Below are 22,634 nucleotides of genomic sequence, written 5' to 3'. Positions count from 1 at the left end.
CCTGAAGCTGAGGCTCCAATACTTTGGCCACCTCATGAGAAGAGAAGACTCCCTGGAAAAGACCCTGATGTTGGGAAAGATGGAAGGCACAAGGAGAAGGGGATGACAGAGGACGAGATGGTTGGACAGTGTTCTCGAAGCTACAAACATGAGTCTGACCAAACTGCGGGAGGCAGTGGAAGACAGGAATGCCTGGCATGCTCTGGTCCAAGGGGTCACAAAGAGTTGGACACGACTAAACGACTAAACAACAACAATTTGGAGAGTAAAATGCTTCTCTCTTTGAATAGCCACATAAAAAATATTTGGGTTGGTGTTGGTTAAATGTTTAGTTGGGGTTGGTAGTTATTTTAATTTGGGTATAACTGTCTGTTGTTGTTGATTTCTGTTGATTTATTGGTTTGTTTGTTTGTTGCTTTGATGTTTGATGTTTGATGTTTTGTTGTGTTTTTATATATGTTGTCAGCCGCCCAGAGTGGCTGGGAGGGATATAAATTATTATTATTATTATTTCCTTACTATATCCGTGTCATAAACACCATGTTATGACTGTCTGGGCATCACCGCTATGAACATTCCTAAAGTTACAACCACTGATCGCTAGGAAAGAATTGCTCCATGCAACACATTTCTACAATTCATGCTTATGAAAGAGGCGCTTATACTGGAGATGAGGAGACCTCACAACCACATGCCAAGAGTAGAAATATAATTGAAATGAGGGCTGGGGGAATTCACATACATTCCTCAAATTGCCATATTGAGAATGTTCTCTCCCAGCATTCATTTCAGCACAAGTATAAGTGACATTCCCAGAGCATAGATTGTTGCAAGTCATGCCAAACCTAGGCCTTTTTGTTGTTGTTAGAGCAGAGTTTAAAAAACTACAAGCTGCGCATGCACACTCTGAAAGTCATGCCTTCCTCTGACAGTCATCACAACACAAATATATTCATGCATCTGACAAAGTGGACTCTGGTCCACAAAACCTTATGCCATAATAACTTTTTTCCCTCTTTAAAGTGCTGCAAGACTTTCTTTGGGTATCACAAAGGCTGGAATCCAAAAGAGGTTTGTGGATTGTGCCCAATAGAGCTATTTTACTTATGCTGCCTTTGTTTGTAAAAATGTCCATATTTGCATCTAATCAAACAGTGCGTCCAAAGATGCCTAAATTAGGGGAAATTGCTTGCAAAAGTCTGTGAGGCCATAATTGCATTAAAAAATATATTTTATGAGAAATTTCCACAAAATTGCTGGCAAATTCTCATAACCAGCAGGGGATTTTGTGTGGAAGGAGTTCCAGTCCAGCTCTTTGTTTTTGTACATTAACTCCTTTTCTTGTTATAAAAGAATAAAAATCGTATTAGAAAACAACTATATTGTGGGGTTTTAAAAAAATTTCCAATGAATATTAAACATTAAAAAAGAAACAATTATTTAATTCTAAGTGTATGTTTCTTGCATATGGCTCCAGTTGGTGGGTGTTTGCTTCTAGTAAAAAACAAAGATTCTACATGCCTAAAGTTTGCACATTCCTGTACTTGAATTCAAGGAATAATCAGTAAGTTGTGTGGTGGCACCTTAAAAAACTAATAAATGTATTATGGTAGTGGTTCTCAGCTGGTCATCTGCGGACCTCAGGAGGTCTGTGGCACCATTCAGATAAGAAAAAATACCATAGAGATTTCAAAATTTTCAAGTCCATGGCTTGGCTTTTGAAAAACAGGGGCTCTGCAGTACTTAGTTAATTGGGAACCACCGAATTATGGCATAAGCATCTTGTCAGTCTTTCAAATGCCACAAGACTTTTTTCCTGAAATAAACTGAAAATGTCTACTCCTCTAGAAATTGGAAGGCAAGAACTGTGCTTGGGAAACAGGGACCGTTTAGAACATACAGCCCCCTTAAGACAACCTCAAGCCACTTAGGGACCCAGTGCTGGCCTTCATTCGCCCAAATGGTGGATCATGTTGTGAGATGCTGGCCCAACTGTTTTCTCTGCTTTTGCATTCTTTGCCATGAACACGGACAACTTTTCCACCAAGAGTCAGCAGCAGCATTGCTACTCGCAGTTCCTCTGGCAGGAGGGGCAGTTCTGCTATTCCTCTGCAGGAAAGTCAAGCTTCCCTGTGAATTGGAAAGTCCCAAGGGAAAGTATTTTGACAGCTTGCACACATCTGATCGTAAGCATCTGTGCAAGCTTTTGAAGCCAGAAAAGGAAGGGGCAGGAGGATTCCTGAGCTGCTCTGTCCTCAGATCTGAGCAGGGTGTAGGTTCAGATCTCAGCGGACAGAGAAAGAGAGAATCAAGGGGACAATATTCCCTAGATTCTCTCTTGGAACAGGTGTGCTATTAGGAGGGAGGGGAAGTTGAAAGGGGTGAATGTGGACTCTGTTTGCATCTCCAGCAAAGCATTTGAAACAGCAGCCAATTTCCAGAAAGTGAAATGCTAAAGTCTGCTCAGAAACTGATCTCTGGGCCTGGGAGAACAGGGTTCAAATCTTCACTCAGCTGTGAAGTTAACTGGGTGACTGTGGTTCCCAGTTATGAACTCTCAGACCAACCTACCTTACAGGGTTGTTATGAGGATAAAATGAGAAGGGGTAGAGCTCTTGGTTTGGAGCTCTCGGACAGGAGGAGGAGTGTCCTAGATGGGGTTGGAGACATTGTGGGGAGTGCATGCCTTGGAAAATTCAAGGGAGGAGCCTAGAATATTACTGTATCCCAGTTCTTGGGAGGCAAATAGGATCTCGTCAGGGCTTGTTCTCTGTGGTGAGAAGAGACAGGGATTCAGGCAGAAAGTAAACTGGCCTTCCTAGATTCCTTCTCTCAGAGTCAGGCCACTTGTTCCAGAACAAATAAGCCTCAGGAACAAACTGAGATTCCATGCTTCTCGCCCACCAATCCTGTGTGAAATTCTTTCGTAGAGATTCGCAACTGGGACGAATACAGCTCCGTCACAAGTACGGACTGGCTCCACAGGTGTGAATTCGGAGGTTTGCAGAGGGAGCTGTTGCTGTAACCTTGGTTTTGTCAGGGACTCTGGGGCAGCTAGGGGGCTGGCTGGCCCACCTCCTTCCATTTCTGCCTCCCCAAGAAGAATTCCCCCCACCAGAAAAAGCTGCCAGTCATTTTGTATTCCATGTAGCTGGGCAAACACATTTAAGCAAAAATGGCCTCCTTCATCAACAAAAATGGCTCCATTTAAGCAAGGGTTCTAGTTTTCTCCAAAACGAAAGCAGTGAAACTTTCCACTGCAGATGTGCATGGCAGGGTATAATTCGAACATTTAATCCCTTTTGCACTGATAGAGAAGTGGAGGCGCTAAAGGGGGGAAAGTGTGTGTGCCCATTACCCTGAGCCCATTAATAGAATCAATTCCACTCACCTTGCTGGGTCTAGAGCCCAAGAGTCCTGGTTCCCAAGGATTCCCCAGAGTTATGGTTTGACAGCAGAGCTGAGCACACCAGTAAATGGGAGCAATAGGCAGCCTCGTCTCATGCATGTCATGAGGTCTGACCCAGCTGGGAAAAGAAACATCACACCCATGCCATTAGAACTAATTCCCTGCCTACTGACAGTCATGTCGTTCCACTTAGAACTGCTGCCCAGACCCTTGACATGAAGACAGTAAATATTATCATCAGTGCCGGCTCCAGGATTGTGGTAGTCTTGAGGCAAGGCATCTCCCATAGGACTTAATATTTGGGGTGACATATAGAGTATGCACCAAGATCTCTCTCCCTCCCTGCCTCTGAGCTTCTGTGCCAAGTGAGGAGGGCAGTGATCATGGTGCCGTGGGTCTCTTGCCAGTCTTGGCAAACACCCAGCCCTTCTGTTCTCAGGGACCCCCCTCCTCCCCCAGTAATGGAAGTGTGTCATAAAAGGAAAAGAGAAACATGAGAAATGACTCTGAGGAACTCATAGATGGTAAATAATGGAGGAAAACTTCACCTGTTGCATTTCTGCATGTTTTCCTCTCTGGGGATCTGAGTAGGGGTGCTTATTTGCTTTCACTGTTCTGCCTACATAGCTGTAAACAAAGCCCTATATGGTCTAGAGCAGTGTTTCCCAACCTTGGGCCTCCAGCTGTTTTTGGACTACAATTCCCATCATCCCTTGCCACTGGTCTTGCTAGTCAGGGATGATGGGAGTTGTAGTTCAAAAACAGCTGGAGGCCCAAGGTTGGGAAACACTGGTCTAGAGGCCTCGTACCTACGGGACCGCCTCTCCTGGTATGTCCCACGGAGGACCTTATGGTCTTCAAACAAAAACATCTTGGAGGTCCCAGGCCACGGGAGGTTAGGCTGGCCTCAACCAGAGCCAGGGCTTTGTCCCCGATCTGGTGAAATGCTCTGTCCACAGGAGACCAGGGCCCTGCAGGATTTGACATCTTTCCGCAGGGCCTGCAAGACGGAGCTGTTCCACTAGCCCTTTGGCTGAGGCACAGTCTGACCCCCTCCTTTGGTAATCCTCACAGAACTCATGGTTGCCATTAATTTGACTCTGAATTGATTTTAGAATGTATTACAATTAATTGATTGTGATTTTATGTAAACTGTGTTTACTGTGGTTAGCCGCTCTGAGTCTGGCTTCGGCTGGGGAGGGCGGGATATAAATAAATCATCATCACCATTATAAATGTTGCAAATTGCCAATGCTTTCCAACCCAAAGGAACCCCAGTAAGTGCCACCCGTGGCGGCTTCTCAACACTTGGCTAAAAGGGGAGCATGTAGCAATACCAGATCTTGAGCAGTCCGAGGTGGACACAGGATCCTACCCCAGACACGTGGGCTGAAATGGTAACCTATGATATCCATGAGAGCCTTGCCTTCCTGGGTACAATTTTGTGACATTTTAGAGACCCGTTTATTCTGGCATGAGATTTTACGCAGGTTCCAGCAAATAACTTATGGCTTATGCAAATAACTAACAAGATCAAACAAATTGGCCTAAACCCTGAAAATCTTCTTACTGGAACTCTGAACAAGGCAAAAGTAATTATCACTCAGAGACTTTACGATGTCGAATTACAACAAGAAGACGCCCTACTCCTGGAGACGTATAGATGTTTAAAAGCTTAGCCTAATTTTGCAGCTGCCCCTTACTTAACTAACATCACTAATGAAGCTTATAGATGGGCTTTCTCCAGAGCCCGCTTTGAGACAATGCCCTCAGCAGTGCTGTACGGCAAATTTACGCGGGTACCAATGCATGTGCGTCTCTGCCCCTGTATGTCTAATAAGGTAGAATCTGTCACACACATCCTTCTATCTTGCGAATTTTATAGCGAAGAACGAGTTCAACTTATTTTGCCGCTTTTATCAAAATTTATACCCCTACAACATTATTTGGAATCCTCCCCCAAAATTCTACAAAAATACCTTCTGGAAGATTCCTCAAGCTCAATATCATATGAGGTGGCCAAATTTTGCACTTTAGCAATCAGGAAGCGTAAATCTCTTCTGTTGAATGGCACACTGCGAAGTTCCCTTGTGTCATTTTTTTTCCCTGATGTTGTTGTTGATTTCCTTTTGTTTGATCTTGTGGTGTTCTGTGTCACTGGCTTTTGCCGCAATAAAACTAACTTTGAACTTTTTTGAAGCAGGTTCCAGCATTGGGGGGCATCCCCTCACTTCACGCAGGTCACCCAGAAATGAGAAGAGACCCAGGCTGGTTCCAAAGTTATGTGGCGGGTGCCTCATGCAAACCTAAATTGTGGCACTCTCAGTTCAATTGCCCTTACAGCCATCGAGGCCATGGCAAGTGCCCCTGCCCCACATTTACTAGCCCTATCCACAGGGGCAACCCAGGCCTGGCCCTAAATTAGGTCAAAATAAGGCAGTCACCTCAGCTGGCCAAAGAGAGGGAAGCAGTAACTGTTTCTGCTCTGGTGTTTCCTTCTAAGCCCTCCCCTCAGCTGCTTCCCAGCCTGCCATACCTTCCCTAAACTAGCCTGCTCTCAGGTCCAATGGAGGACAAGGTCCCATTGCCTGGGCTGACGTAATATTTTACTGCTAGAGATGGGGCTGTTTTGGGCGGCAAAAAGCCGAATCCAGCTCCGCCTTCAAGGTGTGGGTATGCATAGAGACAGGCAAGTTGACATGGCGACACCTAAAAATAGAAGGAATGAAGCGTGTGCGGGGGGGGGGCATCCTGACAGCTGATATGATATACATGTACGCAATATGTAATTAATCCCACATGCGCACCATGCATTGAAGGAACACCTCCTCAAAAAAAAAAAGTAATGCTGGGATCTCTAATTTGTTAAGGGTACAGTGGTACCTCAGGTTACAGACACTTCAGGTTACAGACTCCGCTAACCCAGAAATAGTACCTTGGGTTAAGAACTATGCTTCAGGATGAGAACAGAAATTGTGTGGCGGCAGCAGGAGGCCCCATTAGCTAAAGTGGTACCTCAGGTTAAGAACAGTTTCAGGTTAAGAACGGACCTCCAGAACAAATTCTTAACCTGAGGTGCCACTGTACTGGGAAGTGTAGCTCTGTGTGGTGTAAACTACAATCCCAGCATTCCTTGCAGGGGTGGATGTGCTTTAAATGTATGTTATATATATGGAATTATTTACATATTGCATACATGTATATCACCTTGGCTATTCTTTTAAATAATGTGTGCACATGGCCCTGAGGGGCAGATGGGGCTTGTCAGCCTGGAATTAAAGAATATGAAGAATTAAAGAACATGAAGAAGATTGGCAGAAGGGATGTGGAGATGAGTTAAGAGCCTCGGAGATAAGATCTCCAGGTTGATGGACTATATGGAATTGACGAAAAGGACTGGCAGAGGCCAAGACCAGGAAGAGGAGACGGTGAAGAAGATTGGAAAATTTAAAGTCTATATAGGGAAATTTTGTAAAATTTAATGAGGGATAGAAAAATCTTGGAATGGTATTTTTTTTGGCCTTAGTGGAAATGTTTTAAGAGGTTAAGTGTAAATAGGTATATTAGATTTAATGGGGAATAAGATTAAAAATATTTTAAGATAAAGGGTTTGCTGAGATAACGTATAGAAGTGGAATACAAGGAGGGCGGTGAGAGGAGGTCAGTGAAACAAGGGAAGATAGATTATGGTAAAGGTATGATGTGTGTTAAATTGTTTTTGTTTTGTTTTGTATAGTTTATGGTGTTTAGATGTTAAGGTTGTGTTTTGTATTGTCTATATTGTATTGTTTCTTTTGTTTTTTCTTTCTTTTTTTTTTTTTTTTTGGTAAGTTTTAAAAGTAATAAATATCATTTAAAAAAGAAAAGAAAACTCTGATCCTAACCCTCCGCTGCCTTGCAGGATATCTTCAGGAGAAAAAGCTACACAAATCCAGAGTGGAGTCCCTAAGGTGGTTGAATGGCGCCTTGTATGCCTCCTTCCTGCAACTCCTGCAGCCAAGCTGGTGCCAGACATATTGCTCTGCTTTCTTCTGGACCACATCAGCGAGGCTGAGAGGGGTCCTGTCGTCTGGGCAGCCCAGGACCTCCATGAACACTGCCCAGGCTTGTGCCCCAGGGACGTCGCTTCGGTACTGCTCATGCAGTGGCTTGACTTTACCCCCGGAGGAGCACTCCATTGTCTCGAGACAGACAGATGCCAACAATATAGTCCTAATCATTTGCTGCAGCAAATGACAAATCCTGGACAATTCCTACTCCGTTGAGTTGTTTGTGATGAGAGACCTACAAACCCTGAGAAACTGTCATTGGGATTGTGCTGTGCCAACTACTCTGTAAAGTGTTTTGTGTGTTATTGTGTACAATGCTATGATGAATACGAAAAGTAAGACAACAAAAAGAGCTGTCATCCAGTTTGATGACGGAAATTTCAGTTCCGCAGCTTCTCATAACAACCAATCAATGTTTGCTTTAGTATATCACCAACCTTAAGCTCCGATGTGGAAGAGGTTCATGCCCTTTACTATTTGCCAACTCTCATGTTGCTTCTTCCTATTATCAACAGCCGGTTACAGAGAGGAAGGTGCCAGGCCAGGGCTGAAATCTTTCTGGGACACCCTCTTTGGCTGCCAAAGCTCTGCCTGGAGCTTCAGTGCGTAGCCAATTACCTGTTTCTCAGGAGTAGCAGGAAGGCAACTTTTCACAGACACTGCTTCGCATGGTGTTCTAGGACTGACCCCGCAGTTCATAAAAGGGGTGAACCCCAGTTCACAATACAGCTTGCTCTTTATATTTGAGGGTTTTATTATTTATTATTATTTATTTCTATACTGCCTTTCATCCGAGGATCACAGGGCAGTTTTACAGTATCAAAACACAAAAATACGTAACATAGCAAGAGACAAAAACTATCACCCCACCCCATGTTTAAAAGCCACGGATTGTTTAATTAGCCAAAGGCCTGGTAAAAGAGAACCGTTTCTGCCTGGTGCCTAAAGATGTATAATGAAGGCACCGGCCGAACCTCCCTGGGAAGGGCATTCCACAAATGGGGAGCCACTGCAGAAAAGGTCTGTTCTCATGTTGCCACCCTCCTGACCTCTCATGGAATAGGCACACAAAGAAGGGTCTCAGATGATGAACTGTTTATGTGGGGAGAGGTGGTCTTTGAGATACTGTGGTCCAGAACAACAACTGCACGACAGGAAGAAATCCAACAAGTAACCTAAAGTGCAATTATATAAATTACTTGGAAGAAGTTTATTCCATGTAAACAGATTCAGCTTTTCTTGGTACAGATTTTTATTTTAAAAAAGAATTTCCCCATTTTGACTTTTAACACAGGCCCACATTTTCTATCTGTGCTGTTTTAGTGTGTATCAACTTATAATATGTTGTCTACCAACTGTTCACTCCTTCGTCTCATCACATCTCTGCCTGTGAGCCTCTAGGGCTAGAAACCTGCTGGTTTCTTTCCAACACCATTATTTCTGTCTGGCCAGACCAGGCACACCAAAGCAGCTCTGAATGAAATCAGCAAGCAGCACTGCTTTATTTAGATTTCCATTCCTTTATCACATCAGTTTTAAAACAAAGAGAGACAAAAGTGCCTGAGGCCTTGAAGAAAAAGGGCCATTTGAGTTGAATGATTACACATTAAGAGGGGATCAAAAGTGGAAAGAAGTTGCATACATATATGAGACAGAAATGTTTTAAATAAGACAGACCCGTTCAAGCACATAGCACTATGAATGCCACATCTCATGAGAGGGAGGGAGATTGTGGGATGGGGGAGAGATAACTCCAAAGGCGAAGGCCTCGCTTCTTGCCACCCAATCTACTTGCTGTTCCTTTTCAGTTCATTTGTAAATTGGGATGGCTGGAGGGGACTCCCTGACCCCACTGGACCCCATTTGGAGTCAGCAAAGCTATGACGGAAGAATGAAGCAAACTTGTCCCAGAGGCATAAACATAGGCTGGACTCTGAACGTAGGCTGGACATTGTTAAAGGCTTCAAGATCTACAAAAGAGAGGCTGGGTTAACAAGAAAGCAGCTCGTATGCTTCCATTCTCTCAGCAGGTGAACACAAATTTAAGCTTCCAATTTAAGCTTCCAATTTAAGCTTTGAAAATAAACAGGATAAACAAAACATTTTGGTGTTGCTGGGAGAAAATCAAAATGGCACTCTACCTCCTATTTGTTGAAAGGGGAACACAATCCACGGATATTTTTTCTCATGAAAGCCACACAGAAGTCCAATTCAATATCCCATCTCTTGTAATCCCAAATCTTCTGCCTATGAACATTATTGGACACCCTTATATCTTGAATTTTCACTCAAATAATTTTGAATAAGGTGTTTCTTCGGCTTTAGCTCTTTGAATAACTTTGTTCAGGGCTGGTGGGAAGCCTATATAAATTATCCCACAAAAAAATAAAAACCAGGCCAAACATGTGCAGTGGGATTCTGGCACAAACAGTCCTCAAAGCCAGACAGCCCTCCCTCAACACCTTTGTGTTTGTGCACACATCCCAGCCCCAAACTAAAATAACCCCCGACAAAAAACTTGCAAAATAAATAAGCAGCACACAACTAATACGAAGGCAGAGTAAAAGCACATACTTATAAATATAACACAGAGCAACAAGTTTGGATAAGGTAGAAGTCTTGTTCCAATGGAATCTGACCATCAGCACCAAGTAGGCTCCAAAGGTGGAATAACGGAAAATGGAGTTTATGTCACAGCCTGTGAAACTTCTGCTTGGTTTCCAATGCCAGGAAGTGGCAAGGTACAACGAAAGCAGGAATTAGGGGAGTGAGAGATGGAGCTTAGTAATGTACCGCACTCCTGTGATAAGCAAGGCTGCCCTTGTGGATTCCCAGAAGCAGAGATACAGCCATACATGCTGTATATCATCACAACCCTTTATTAATCCACCAGGAACTTCTCATGTGCAGCCTTCATGGATGCTAACAGGAGCTGCACACACAAAAAAGAGATCCTGGTTATTTTAGTTAGGAAAGCTTCCCAGTGGACTACAACCCATGGGTCAGGTCTTTCTTCCATGGGGCAGCTGCCTCATGGCAAGATTCCTTTGCTAGAGGCACACAGAGGGAATGGGGGGGGGGCCGTGGTGATGGCAGAAGTAGGGGAGGAGGGAGAGAAGAGTGAGGAGGAACAGGGGCTCAGACAAGTGTGGCAAGGGGTCATCTCCCAATTCCCAAAGCAAATAATATCTAGGCACACCTTAAAGCTACAAGTAATGCTAATTAAGCAACTCCTCTTTCCCCAACAACCCCCCTGTTAATAAACCAATCACGTTTCCAATATCAGTTAAAGCCATTATATTATTCAGACAGTTGATTCAGTTCCTCATGGTGCAGTATTGGGGGGGGGGGTGAGGCAGGCAGAGGAAGACAATCATCCTAAAACCACCAGACTTTGACGACTGCAATCCTGAAAGGAAGTTTTATGAGTATGGCCATAAGGTTGGGAGCTGATGTGCACCCTGTCCTCAATTTAAAGGGGAATTATGTATCTTGATTGTAATGTAGGGACATCCTGGAAGTTAAATAACCAAGGAGACCTGGTTCAGACACAGTGACTCCAACAGCATCCTGCTGGAAGCAAGCCACCGTATTGGGGTATGTGTCTATGAACCACCTTTTGCAAGCCAAGCTAGACACTCTGCATTCATCCAGAATCAACTTCTTTTAAAAAATAGGACAATATGGAATCTATGTAATGGATGTAGCTCCAAAACTGGTTATTCTATCTTTTCTTGACCTCTGTTCTCAAAAGGACTTATGCCTTCTGATTGTTCTTCACCTCTACTGCTGTCTGCCATCAGTATCAATACGGAAGGAGTTGGTGAAAGGGTGTAGAGAGCTGTACAGACCTCCTCCAATGTAGCTTCATCGTTTTAAACTAAGCTACAGCTCCTTCTAGTGGACATTTCATTAAAAGAATGAGCTCATGCCTTTTAAAAAATACAGATAGATAGGACTTGCAGTTCTGCATCCTGCCTCCCCAAATGAAGTACAGATGCCTCTGTGGCACTAAGTTATCTGAAGCCCCTTTTAATTAGCCCTGCTTTGATTTTCTCTTATTGACTTTGATGGTTCTCAGGTTGTTAAAATTCACCTAACTCCAACCAATCAAAGAAAGGAAGCTGCTTAAGACCTCACTGCTGATGGCAAGCCTCATTTGTGGCCCCTGCCGATTTCTGCTCTTGGCCTGCAGACATTTAAAAGCCCATGTTAGTACAAAGGCTGCTCTGGCTAGAAAAGATGTGATGGCCTGGGACACTTCACCTCATTCCCACCTTCCAGTATATCCTTTTTCTAAGCCAAAAATTTTCTAGTCTGGAGAAGGAATTTAATGTAGTGTTATGGCAATCATTTAGTTTGTCGGACAGAATGACCCTTCTCTTCTACCCTCCGCATGCTGTTCTGGGGATTCTCCTGACCCCTCAGAGCAAATTTCAGGGGATGTGGAGGAGGGAATGGGAAGCCCTGTTGTGCAGGCAGATGTCCTTACGCAGGTTTCCACAGAACTAGTTAGTTGAAACCCACCCTGGGGATTTAAGCCACAGCTAGCTGTGAATTAAGGCAAGCAAATGAACACATGGAGGAATGGGGGGGGCAGAACAGGGCACACTGTGGCACTCCCAACATTAAGAGAGAGGGGGGAGTCTCAAAATAATTTGCCACTGAATCTAGGAATTGCACATCTAAAATTAAAACTGAACCCTAACACTGGAGTTAAAACAAATGAATGTTTCCAATGGCCTTTAGGGACACGGTTGAGCCCATTTTGCTCATCTGAAGCAGAGTGAGCCAACAACAATGTACCTTTTGGCCGGAAAAGAAGTGGTGCTACTGACTGAACAGTATTCAGCACAGTCTACTTTTTGTACCATCTATGGCATCTCCCACCCAGTCTGTTCCAAGGCAGAAAGGTAGCAGCACAGCCTATTCAGGTATCAACTCTCAATAATCAAACAGTTTTAAGACAGGGTCACAAGTGATTTGGTTTCCAGTTTAACCTAGAAACAGCAAGAATGGAGATTCAAGAATCAAAACACTTTTTCTCTATCAAGAGGCAAACACTACTACCATTTGCTACTATATGACTTCAGATTAATGCATTAAGATTAGAAGCAGCTTGAGTTCTCTCTGTCTAATGATACAGAATCTGTTGCTACATGTTCCAGCACAATCCTGCCCTGCAAGCTAAAGATGCATAGAGAAACAATTGTTAAGAATTTGGCAACCTGCGTTTAATTAAGAAAGCCAGTTAAAGAGACTGGAAACAAAACCCACCTGACCAGGCAATGGCTGTTTTTACAGCAAGCAAATCTTGGATGATACATCAGCTGAGGAGAACGCTAGTTAAGAGAAAGTGTGCGAGCCAGACACAAGGTATTACTTACCCAGGAGCAAGATCTATAAGGGCACTGTGGCATCAAGACTCCATTCAACTCTCCCAATCCACTCTTTTACTAGACTCTTGACTCCCCATGAGTATTTAATTCACAAAAGACCACTGAGATGGCCCAATTTAAAAAAAGGACAACCTGTTCGGATTAAAAATCGGCCAGTAAGGGCAATGGGGTGTTACAAGTCCACTTTTAAACACACCAAGCACATTTTTTCCAAGGCTGCAAGTTCAGTTCTTAAAAAGCGCTTTCAAGCTAAAACAGAAAGGCAATAATAGAGGAATGAACAAAATTATAGAGAAAATAAAGTGCTTTTAAAAAACCCAAATGGGCAAAAACATTTGAATAACTCAGCATAAAAGGCAAGTTTTTGCAGAGAGGCATATGTGCAGGGAAATTAAGGTCACATCAAGATTCAGCATTTAAAAATGCCTTTGGCAAACCTGCCCAGAACGGAAGAGACCAGCTTACAGAAGGGTCAGAAATCAATCTTGATTGCTTAGTGACCAACATTCTAAGGAGGACATTAGTAAGTGGGTAGATAAGAGGGGGAAATGCATGTCAAGTATTGACTAGGAGGAGGGAAAGGGGCTAACAGAGTGTAAAACCTGGCTGCTCCAGGGTAGATCTTCCTAGGAAGATAATTAGCACTTGGAAGGGTAGGAGGCACAGGAGATAGATGGAACATCTCTGCCAAGATATTTGCACAAAGAGATAGATAAAAACAGAGTACATTTGACACAGAAGGTGTATTGAGTGGGACAATCCAACTTAGCCGCTCCAGGCCACCTCCCATGAAGATTACTGTAGAGCTGAGACCAAGCCGGATTACTCATTGTTCACCCTTCCACATCAGTGCTTGCACCATAATGGCAGCAGGGAACCAGTCCCCACATGTCAAGAAAAGAAAAGGGGCAGGGTGTGGGGTCACAACGCGGCAGGAGATTCAGCCGCTGCCTCATCACCCTCTTCAGAGTCCCAGACTTCAGACTGCAGGTAGTTGGCAAAGAGGGCCTTGGCGCGGTGAAGGATCTTGTTCAGGTTGTGACGACGGACCAAGCGGTCAAAATGCATGGCCAGCTCATTGTAGTCCATGTTGTTCTTGATGATATGGTCTCGGTGCTCCAGGAGGATGGCGAGGCACAGGAAGAGCACAAAGGGGTTGCCTCTGCCAAACTCCTGCGGGGGTGGCAGGCTGACTGCAGCAACAGGAGAAGGAGCAGCAGTTCCACGGGAGGGAGAGGAAGGGGTGTGAACCACGGAGTCCCCCTTCTCCTCATCCGACTGGCTTTCCTCATTGCCGTTGGTTGAGGAGGAGGCTGAGTCTCGAGAGGGTGGAGTCAAGGCCCGAAGGGATGGAGCAGAAAAGGACTTGGCCACGTTAGTTGTCTGGATCAATGGATCTTGCTCATTGCTACAGTCCTCGTCCTCTTCTACTGAGCGCTGAAATCTGGGCGATGGGTCATCCTCTGAGCTGTCCTCATTATGAGTGCTGTAATACTTGAACTCCCCAAAGCTAGACTGTTTTACTAGTGTCTTTTCATCAGAAACTGCCCCTTGGCAGGGTTGGTCCCCAGCTGCCTCAAAGCTGCAAGCTGGACGCAACATGTGTCTCCTTCGAACAGGCTGGCTGCTGTCTCCGGGCCTGGCCGGCGGGCCCACCAACTCCACTTCCTTCTCAGGAGGGTCGGGAGGAAAGGAGCTCCAGGTGACCTCCAGCATGCGCAAGGCATCCTCAAAGGCAAACTCACGCTTGAGTTCCAGCAGCAGCCAGCGATAGCAGAAGAAGAGGTCATCGGCGCCCCGGGAGAGGAGATAGGAGTAGAACTCTGGGTCTGAATGGCGGAGGAGAAGCTTGAGGTGGGAGAACTTCACCGACATGACTTCACCATCCACCTGGAAATTGCCCTCCAGGCGTTTCATGATGCCACAGAAGCAGATGAAGGCGTGAGCTTCGTTGTCCATGACAGCCAGAATGGGGGAGGCGATGTCACTCATGCCCTGGCAATAGGAGATTTGTGGGTGGGTGACGGCATAGGTGGTCAAGAGGTCGTGCAGGGCTGTCAGGTGGGGGTTGTCATCTGAGCCTGCGTAGTAGGGATGCGTGCGATCTGTTCGCAGAACGTCCTTCAGCACGTTGCTGCGAATGAAGTCCAGGTCCTCGGGGCTGGCGCGAGCTTCCCACTCCCCCTTCAGCTGCTCGTACTCCCGAGTCTTCCGCTTCATGTAATCCATGCGCTCCTGACCCGTCAACCCATCAGGATAGACATTTAGCAAGTATCGCCAAACCACCTGTGGGAAACAGGGAGGATGACTCAACACCGGAACAGCTTTTCCCATCAATGGCAACAAGCTGAAGGATCAGTTACAGGAAGACACCCGCCCTCAAAGCAGCGGACATGCATCCATGCCAAGACAAATGGCCTCAGAGTGGAAGCAAAGGGAAAGAAGCCTTGCCCTCGCCCCCTTAACCACATGCCTGTCTCTCGAGGCAGAAAACTGACCTCCAGAATCCCCATCCCCACCTTGCGTAGAGAGGGCTCAACTCCACCGTGGAAAATTCGGAGACGCAGCTCTGCAGGTCTTGTCAGCTGCCCTTCATGGTTCAGGTACGTGTGGAACTCGGAGTCGCTCAGCGGGGGCTTGAAAGGTTTGACGTCCTCGCCATAGGACCAGCTGAGTGCTTGTTGGACCTTAGACAGGGTCCTGCCCACCTGCCAATTGACAAAAGTAAAGCTGAGGTCAGAAAGTAACCTGTACACAATCATGCTCAAAAGAAAGAACTTGTAAGTTCTACAGCATGAGCTCAGTAACTTAAAACACAAAGGTAAGAGAACGGGCAAGCCGCCTCAGCTTTAGGGTCACCTCTGTAGCTTAGGAGAGGGAGTTAATCTTCTGAGCCAAAAAAGCTGGTATGGAGACAAACTGGATCCTTTGTGGTTCATGAATAGAGCTAGGCTGGAAGATAATGGAAGTTAGAACTAGTTTCTTTCCTCTGCCGCTTTCCATCCAAGGAGTTAAGAAGTACCTCCCGGATATTTTTTTGTGGAACATCACATCATGAAAGTCAAAAGAATCATCCTCTTATGGCTTACCTGGGTGATGATGGACTGAGTGAAGGGCAGGGCTGCAGCTGCCAGAGACCGCTTCTCCACCAGCAGCAGGTCGGTACTGATCACATCCTTGGGGCTGATGATGTCCCAGTCTTCTAGCAGGGGGCCTAAGAGAATATGGCAATGATATGAGCCAACTCCTCAAGCCCTGTACCTGCCATTCCCTCACCACCACCCAGCATAATTTCACAGGATCAAATCTCACTGCATGTTGAGAAGTGCTACAGAAAGGACACAAACAAAATAATCATGCTGTGTATACCTCACTTTAAAGAGAAAAAAGAGCATAAAGCAAAGTAGAGTTCCATGATCTGTATAAATGATGAAAACAAAGTATTAACATTTACACATTCTTGCTTATTTTACATAATTCTGCTTCTGCCGTGAAGGGTCAATTCTGCTTCTGCTGGATAATAATCCAGGATAATCACATGCTTGAAAACAATAATATGTATCAAAAAGCCCTAGAAATTTGCTTTGAAAAGAAGGATGGGTTACAGGGGACTGGATTCTACAGTCAGTACCAAATTCTGCACTCGCGTGTTGCAAACACAGAATCCACAAAGTCTGAAAAAAGGTTGGGGCCGCTTTGCATGCCACCCATAAATGGGAGTGATCAAACTGCACTCTATAAAAAGGCAACAGGGTGTTCTAAAGTAAACTGAGCAATATACAATAGCCAGAGTTGGAAAGGTATGGGGAGGGGGGACATAATCAATCCCCCCCTTCAGCCCTAAGATTTTTTTCCCTCAGAGTCTCCAGTAAATTTGATGCTTCATTTTGTACCTAAATCAACATCAAGTGATTCAAATCACTCCTTTCTTTACAACAGCAATCAGGTAACATTTCTACAAGAGAAAACAACACTGGCAGAGAAGACAAAAGAACTGAATTCCTTGGACATGTCCATAGCATAAGGAGCCAAGTGAGGACTTGAGATGGGACCAAGGGGTGAAAGGACTGGAACCAGGGCTCCCAGCTCTCTTGTTCAGTGTGTGTGTGTGTGTGTGTGTGTGTTACTTACTATCCTCTGAGGGCTTGATGTCTATCTTGAGCTGCAAGTAAGGCTTGGAGGCTCCAGCAAAGGCCATGCCCAGATCCCAATCTGACATCAATGACAAATATGATTCTTGGCCTTGCTTATCTCGGCCCAGATAGCTGATGGCAAAATTCTTCTTCCTAAGGTGAGTAAAGACAAACATGTTCATATTCTTTCACCGCATTTAAAACAAGACACCTCTTTTGTTTAATGGAACCTACACGGCTGGTGTTAGAAAACAACAATATGCAGTCACGGTTGCTGAATATGTTTAGTTCACTGCAGGTAGGCATGGTACATACATGCAGTGGAGCAAATATATGCGCCTTCATCATTCTCAACTGTACAAGAAGCATGCATGCTGCGTCCCACACCAAAACAAGATCTATTACATGTAAAGTGGTTCTCAGGACAAAGTTTCCTACTCTCTGTGTAGCAGACAGGCTGTCCAGCTTTATATACATGTGATGCAATCAGGTCTGGCTTAACCAGGATGTAACAGCTAAATCCCATCCAGACTTAGCACCTTGTTGTGCTAACATCTGGGGGTTTTCTGCAAGGGAACCTATCTCACTCTCTGCATGAGGTAATTGTTTAGTTCTCACAAGCAAAGAGGAAGGTAGTAAAATGATTTGTTGGATATTACCTTGTGCTTTTTAAATTACGATTTTACTGTAACTCTAAGTCACTACTGAAAACAGAAGCTGTTAATAATAATGAAAGTAAAGATTGTTCATGTTTATTTGAAATTACAGAAGACTGGTGATCCAAAGTTTAACCACTCTCCCTCTCCTTACTTATGAGGAGATCCCTTGGTATGAGAGGCTCTCCTTTGAACATGGGATCAAATCCGTAGCTTTCAGAAGATTTGATGTCAGAACCGGGAAAGGAATGCAAGGCTTCCTGTTCCCATGTCACTTTTACTCATGTCCGTTCAAACCTCATTCCCCCCTTAGATATGAAAACAGAAGCTCCATCTCTCAGCTCCACCTTCACTGACCCCATTTTCATTTAATGGGAAAGTAGCAAGGGAGCTAAAAGTTGGGACCACCCAGTTCCATATTTTCTATCCTCTTCCCAGACTCACCCATTTAGGTCAAATGCCCTGATGAGGATGTGCTGCAATACATCCAGTGAGGTGATCTGTGGATCCACGGCGAAGGTGCGGAACTCAGGTTGCAAGAAGCCTTCACATTTCTGAAAGGATTACAAAAAGTAAGCAGGACCAAAGAACCAGCCCTATAACTTGGAGCCAGCAGAGATCCAGTGATTTAGAGGTCGGGGGAAACAAGTTCAGAATGCCATCCAACTATAATCGCTTAATTTCCCTATTGACAAAAATAAAAAGTTTGTCTCCAAATCTCCACACCAGCAGCAACACACACTGCTTTTCTGCCACAATGATACTAAGTTCTAAGGGGTCGTTCTACTCACAGTGAAAGCAGCCCTTTAAATGCTATCTATATATACCAAACACATAAGCCTGATACTTTACAGACCAAAGAACAGATCCTTCCCCTAGGATAACCTTAACGAGAGAGGAACAATGAATGGTTCTATTGTTAGTGTATTAATACACAAAGGGGATAGTTCACTGACCACGAACTGATGCAATTCCATTTACATCAATGGAGTTACACCAAGCTTGACAATCTCTCTCACAAAAGTAGGCCTTCTGAAGTATATTGGTCAGTGCAACTTGCTTCTTATCAGCCTAGACTTCATCAAGGGGCAAATTCAGCTCTTTTACATCAGATTTACCACTGAAAAGATTACTAGTGGGAAAGGTAGATCTCATACACAGGTGTGTTTCTCAATATTTTGTAACCAGGGATACTGGGGGCCAAACATGTGAGCTGAAACTTACAAAATATTTGAGCTATCGCTCAGCTATTGCAGTATCTACATAGCTACAAGGTTGGCAATAATCCTTCAACATTGCACAAAACAAAAGGGTCCAAAATGGCTTTTGGCTACTTCCATATACAATGTCATCTCTTCACGCTAACAGAAACAATGGAGTGAGCAGATCTTAACGCAGTCTGGAGTATGGTCCAGATTATATCATTTACAGAAGGTTTACAGCCACAGAGACATAGTCCTACCTATGTCTGATGGGTGGTGTACAAATAATAAATGTATTATTATTATTATTATTATTAGCAAAACAGTGGCTTCCAATTAAAAAACTAACTGTACAACCCTAAGTATATTACTTTAATAATCCCACTGAATCAATCAACATACTTCCAAGGTGAGTAAACAAGCTTTACCGGGAAACAAGCCAGTGAACTCAGTTGAACCTATCCCACTTTTGACTAATATAAAACCAAATACAGTGGTACTTTGGTTCTCAAACGAAATCTGTTCTGAAAGCCCATTCGGCTTCAGAAACATTCGAAAACCGAGGTGCAGCTTCCCAATAGTTGCAAGAGTTTCTTGCACTCAGCAGAAGCTGCATGACACATTTGGTTGAAAAAGTCAAAAAAAGGAAACATTTATTTCCGGGTTTTTGGCGTTTGAGAACCAAAACCTTTGAGGGAAACGTTCGGGAACTGAGGTTCCACTGCACTAATTACATTCCTGACAGAAAAATTTGAGAGAAGTATTTTCCCAAAATGTAATCTAAATATCTATTACAGTCAAAGTAACAGGTTCTAAAAACCTGACAAGTGAAGCAGGTGCAGCTGCTGCAAACTGGAAAATCTGAGTAAAAAATATGTGTTTTACAGATCAGCGTGTCACAGATTATCTGTATCTGAAGAAGTGTGCATCACATGAAAGCTCATACCTAAAACTACTCAGTTGGTCTCTAAGGTGCTACATTATAATTTTTAAACTCTTTAGGAATGATTCTTTTAAAGACTTTCTTAGATCATATAACTTTTTGAAGACTTGGTTCTTTTAAAGGAGTTTTTAGGTTTTTAAGAAGAGTCTTTTAAACTATATTCTAAAAGAATTGCTTTAATTTATTTCGACTACGGCAGATCAACACGGCTACCTACTTGAATATAGATTAGTACAACCATTAGGGACAGAATCATAGAATTGTAGAGTCGGGAGAAACCCAAGAGTTATCAAGTTGTCCTTATTTTGGAAAGTGTGTAACTGAAGGCATTCTTCTTGTGAAGAAGAAATAATCTCCAAACCTGTAAGCGGTTGTGTATAGTGAATCAACAATTGTGAACTCATTCTCTCTCTTCTTCTATGAAATGAAATACAGTTCCTTTACAACATTATTTTACACTCATAGATTGTCTGCAGCTACTATTAAATTTAGTAAAGTTCCTTAGAGTAATAAAGCACTAAGAAGTGTGAATTCCCATTGCACGCTGAGAGCAAGTTAATCTCTTTCTCCATATCTAAGTTCCTAAACTGTCACTAATAACTGTGTAAAAGAGTCAACACACGACTTGTTATTTGTATCCACCAAGGAGGCCACTCACAATTTGACAGCAATGAGCAGTACATCAAATTGAAAGGAAGCGGCTCTAACCTTTCAAGAACTAGAAGTATGGCTACTATAAACAACTGTTTGGTGTGATGTCTGCATTGAAGTAATGACTTGTGTAAGTCATAGCTCTCAACTTTTCCCTTTTTTAAGGGAAATTTCCTTATTCCGAATACGATTCCTCACAAGAAAAGGGGAAAGGTGACAGCTATGCAATAAGTTCAAAGGCTGAGCAGGAATTTGCCCCCGCTCAGCTCTAGCCCAGGAGTGGGAAACGTGTGACCCTTTAGCAATGCCATCGTCCAGCATGGCCAATGGCCATGGGCGATGGGGGTTGTAGTTCAGCAGCATACCTGAAAGACCGCTTTCTTCCGTTAGAGATCCTCCCAGGCAGAGGGGAGTCTTTGGGTAGTTCCACTGCATAGTTGTCAACCTTTCCTTTTTTTTGCAGGAAATTCCCTTATTCCAGCGCTGTTTCCCGCTGCTATCCCGGATTGTTAGATATCCCGTAGGCTGCTGATTCCTTATTTTCGAGGCTCCCCAGGACAGGTGAGGCTGCTGATCCCTTATTTTCAAATCTGAAAGTTGACAGCTATGTTCCACTGCCCTCAGAGGTTCAGCAGGTAGGTGGCCCAGGAGAGTTTTCTCTGCCGCAGCCCCGAAGTGGTGCAATTCCCTCCCCACAGAGGTGCCCCTGGCACCTTCATTTGGCAGTTTTCGTGAAACGCTGAAGGCACGCACATATATTATGACTATGCTCTGACTATGCTCTGTCTTACCCTCTGCTTTTGCCATTCCATCTTTCAATCTCCGCAGCCCCCCCCCCCAGGGACCAGGTGGCTGAAAGGGAAAGCGAGGAACCTAACTGTAAACCAAAACCCAGCCGTCAGAGGGCCGTAGGTTTCCCACGCTGCTCTAACCGCTACGCGGCACTGCCTGCCGTATCCCTCCTGAAACAAAGGGTCTCCGTCCCACAACCCGCCTCAATACGGAACACGGTTCCCCTCCGCCGGCCCCTGTGACATCAACCGCCCTTCCCCCCGCCCCCGAGTCCCCTCAGGCCGCTCACCTTGACCCGCACGCGGACCACCTCGTGCTCCTCCTCCTCGGGCGCCCCGGCCCCGCCCCCTCCCGGCGCCGCCGCCGCCGCCGCCGCCGCCGCCATCCCGGCGGCCCCTCCACCTTCTGGCGTGTGAGGGCGGGGGGAGGAGGCGCCTCGCGCCGGGGCCGTTGCAGCCCCCTCCCCCTCCACGTCACGCGCCCGGCGGGGGGGGAGGAGGGGGAAGAGGGCCCCGCGCCGTCAGCCGCCTCGCTCCGCCGGGACTCCCGCGTCAGGCGGGCGGGAGGCAGGCGGACGGAGAGGCGCCGCTTCCATCACGTGACCTGCTCCCCGCGCCGGCTACTTCCGCCCCGTCCGCTCGCTGACGTCACCGCCCCGGCCTTAAAGGCGCAGAGCGCGAAGCTTGCTCAGGTGGTTTTATTAAAGCGCGTATCCGCGAGGAACTCCTTCGCCTCTGCGGGTTTTTGGTGTTTTTGTTTTTTTGTTTTTGTTTTGCGCGGGTTTCCCGCTCTTTCTGTGCTTTAACCGCCCGAGGAACTGAAATGCGCAAGGGTGGCGAGGGAAGGGTTAAGAGGAAGAGGCTCTCGCGCACCAACCAATCAGGAAAGGGGCCGTGAGGAGCAACATCCGGGTCAAATGGAAACTAGTGCACGGCAATATCTTTGTGTGAAGGGTAACAACATCCGGGTCACCCGGAGTCCAAGTTCGATTGGATGCAGCAGCTGCATCCGGGTCGAACAGGGACGCGCGTCCGAGCCATAGATACAAAAAAAGGAGAGAGGTGCCTACGTAGGGTCCCTCACTCCGACTTCTGTGTCGCGGAAGCATCTTGCGCCACGGGGCTGGCCAAACACGTAGGGGGGGGCGTGCCGTTTTGTTCATTGAAGCCAATGGGAAAGGGGGCCGTACCGGTGACGTCACAATAGCGCGCTTGGGATAATGGACGGGCCTTTATTGCGTCAGGATTGGTCTGTGATCATAGAATCCTGGAGTTGGTTCAGATGCGATGCCAAGCCATGGTTAACACTGCTCTTAACAACCAGCCTGTTACGGAAGGGGGGGGGGCATGTCTTCTTCACCTTCTTCTTCGCTACAATATATCAATTTATTTCCAATTGTC

The 22,634-nt window shown here is 45.3% G+C and overlaps 2 protein-coding genes across 2 annotated transcripts in view; both read right to left on the bottom strand.

The window, feature by feature from the left end:
* Positions 1 to 3,519, bottom strand: part of SLC38A5 (solute carrier family 38 member 5) — a 70,086-nt gene extending 66,567 nt beyond the window's left edge. Inside the window, exon 1 of the mRNA XM_081845298.1 lies at positions 3,392 to 3,519. The gene's annotated coding sequence lies outside the window, so the exon portion shown is untranslated. The remainder of the gene's footprint in view (positions 1 to 3,391) is intronic.
* Positions 3,520 to 8,724: 5,205 nt separating this feature from the next.
* Positions 8,725 to 21,801, bottom strand: TBC1D25 (TBC1 domain family member 25). Its single transcript, XM_081845114.1, has 6 exons — positions 21,524 to 21,801; positions 18,091 to 18,200; positions 16,989 to 17,143; positions 15,947 to 16,071; positions 15,377 to 15,565; positions 8,725 to 15,143 (listed from the first exon to the last, which is right to left on the bottom strand). The coding sequence occupies exons 1-6, from the start codon at positions 21,617 to 21,619 to the stop codon at positions 13,779 to 13,781; spliced, it is 2,040 nt and encodes a 679-aa protein (XP_081701240.1). The 5' UTR covers positions 21,620 to 21,801; the 3' UTR covers positions 8,725 to 13,778.
* Positions 21,802 to 22,634: the final 833 nt, after the last annotated feature.

Source organism: Podarcis erhardii (assembly GCF_964252035.2).
Source record: "Podarcis erhardii genome assembly, chromosome: 17".
Taxonomy (NCBI): Eukaryota; Metazoa; Chordata; class Lepidosauria; order Squamata; family Lacertidae; genus Podarcis; species Podarcis erhardii.
The sequence above is the reverse complement of the archived record's forward strand: the minus strand, read 5'-3'. Positions and strand labels throughout refer to the sequence as shown.